The sequence below is a fragment of the Dendrobium catenatum genome, unplaced genomic scaffold (assembly GCF_001605985.2).
Source record: "Dendrobium catenatum unplaced genomic scaffold, ASM160598v2 fragScaff_scaffold_922, whole genome shotgun sequence".
Taxonomy (NCBI): domain Eukaryota; kingdom Viridiplantae; phylum Streptophyta; class Magnoliopsida; order Asparagales; family Orchidaceae; genus Dendrobium; species Dendrobium catenatum.
The window spans coordinates 165,195-166,711 of NW_021319384.1; the positions used below are offsets into that span (position 1 = coordinate 165,195).

Sequence of the window (1,517 nt, forward strand, 5' to 3'; positions counted from 1 at the left end):
ATATGTCCAAAAGGTTTAGGGTTCTTGGTGAATAGTATTTAAGGTTGAGTAATAATGAATAAAATTAAAAAAAATTTGTATTTTGTATTTGGTTTTATGTAACAAATCTATTATTTTGTATAAATTCTTGGAATATTTTAATGATTTTTTAAAATATTTTGAAATTTTATTCAAAAGAAACGTGTACAAATAATTTGCCCATTTAGCCAAATAATCTTGCTTTGGTGAAAGACGTGAAATATTCATTTAAAGGCTCAACAAATGTACAATTGAGCTGGATTAAATCGGGTAAGCTCGTCATCTTACCGATCCCAAATATGATCTAGTCATGTACGGCATAACTAAAACCTATATGCAGCAAGTCAGTGATTGTAGACCATTTATTAAAAATAGAAGGTTTGTTACAATCAAGCGCACTGGTGAGAACGCCGTTCCAGAATAAAAACATTACTTGCAAAAGAAACGTGTAAACTGCTTGGCGTGGTTGATTTGTGGGGCAATGCAATTCGGATCTTAGCCTGAGCAAAATAATATTTCACAGCGATAATAAACTGGCTGTTTCATTTTTGCATCTTACTACCGCAGAAAAATGCCGCTCGTATGGCTGGCAACTACATATATTTTTGGCATTTCAAATCAGCTCATTATTCATACATTCAGCTCTATTTCAGTAGGCAATGGTTCAAAAGCTAACTCAACTTCATTTATGTTGACATCTTCTAATCTTGCGGGATTCCACTTTGGATTCTGAAAAACAAAAACAAAAAAAGATATTAATTCAGAACATGAACAAGAAATCCTGCTGCACTACCATATCAATCATATTGAGAAAAAATATTGACAAGGTGTATAAAATCTCATCCTTAAATAAGCGAAAAACTTTCTGAACAGCAATGTTATTGGACAGGAAAGAAAGAAATCTAATCTGAAGGAAAGAAAATATGATCAATAAAGAACGCAAGCGAAGGGCAGCTCCAATTATTAGATTATGCTTGAACGTTTACTACAACAACAACAACATCAAGCCTTTATCCCACTACGTGGGGTCGGCTACATGAATCATTTTTCTCCATTTAGTCCTATTAAAAGTCATATTCTCGTTTAAATCTAATAAAAAAAGATCATTCCTAATATTTTCTAACCAAATCTTTTTAGGTATACCCCTACCTTTCTTAACATAAGTCAAATCTAATACCTCTACTCTTCTAACCGGGTCATCAGAAGGCAGCCATTTTATGTGACCAAACCATCTAAGACAACTCTCTCTAATCTTATCTTCTACTGCTACTCCAACTTTTTCACGTATATGCTCATTTCGTATCCTATCTCTAAGGGTAAAGCCACTCATCCACCTGAGCATCCTCATCTCTGCCACACTTAACTTAGCATTATACTTCTCTTTTAATGGCCAACATTCGGCACCATAAAACATTGCAGGCCTCACTACCATCTTATAGAATTTTCCCATAAGTTTGAGGGGTACATTTCTATCACATAACAAGCCCGATGCATTCCAC

At 34.1% G+C, this 1,517-nt stretch overlaps 1 protein-coding gene across 1 annotated transcript in view; it reads right to left on the reverse strand.

Annotated features, from left to right (window-relative positions):
- Nucleotides 1-353: 353 nt before the first annotated feature.
- The window catches only part of LOC110106912 (3-hydroxyisobutyryl-CoA hydrolase-like protein 3, mitochondrial), a 137,355-nt gene continuing 136,191 nt past the window's right edge, over nt 354-1,517 (reverse strand). The window contains exon 10 of the mRNA XM_028697397.1: nt 354-747. Within this exon, the coding sequence (XP_028553230.1) occupies nt 649-747 (99 nt within the window). The 3' untranslated portion in view covers nt 354-648. The remainder of the gene's footprint in view (nt 748-1,517) is intronic.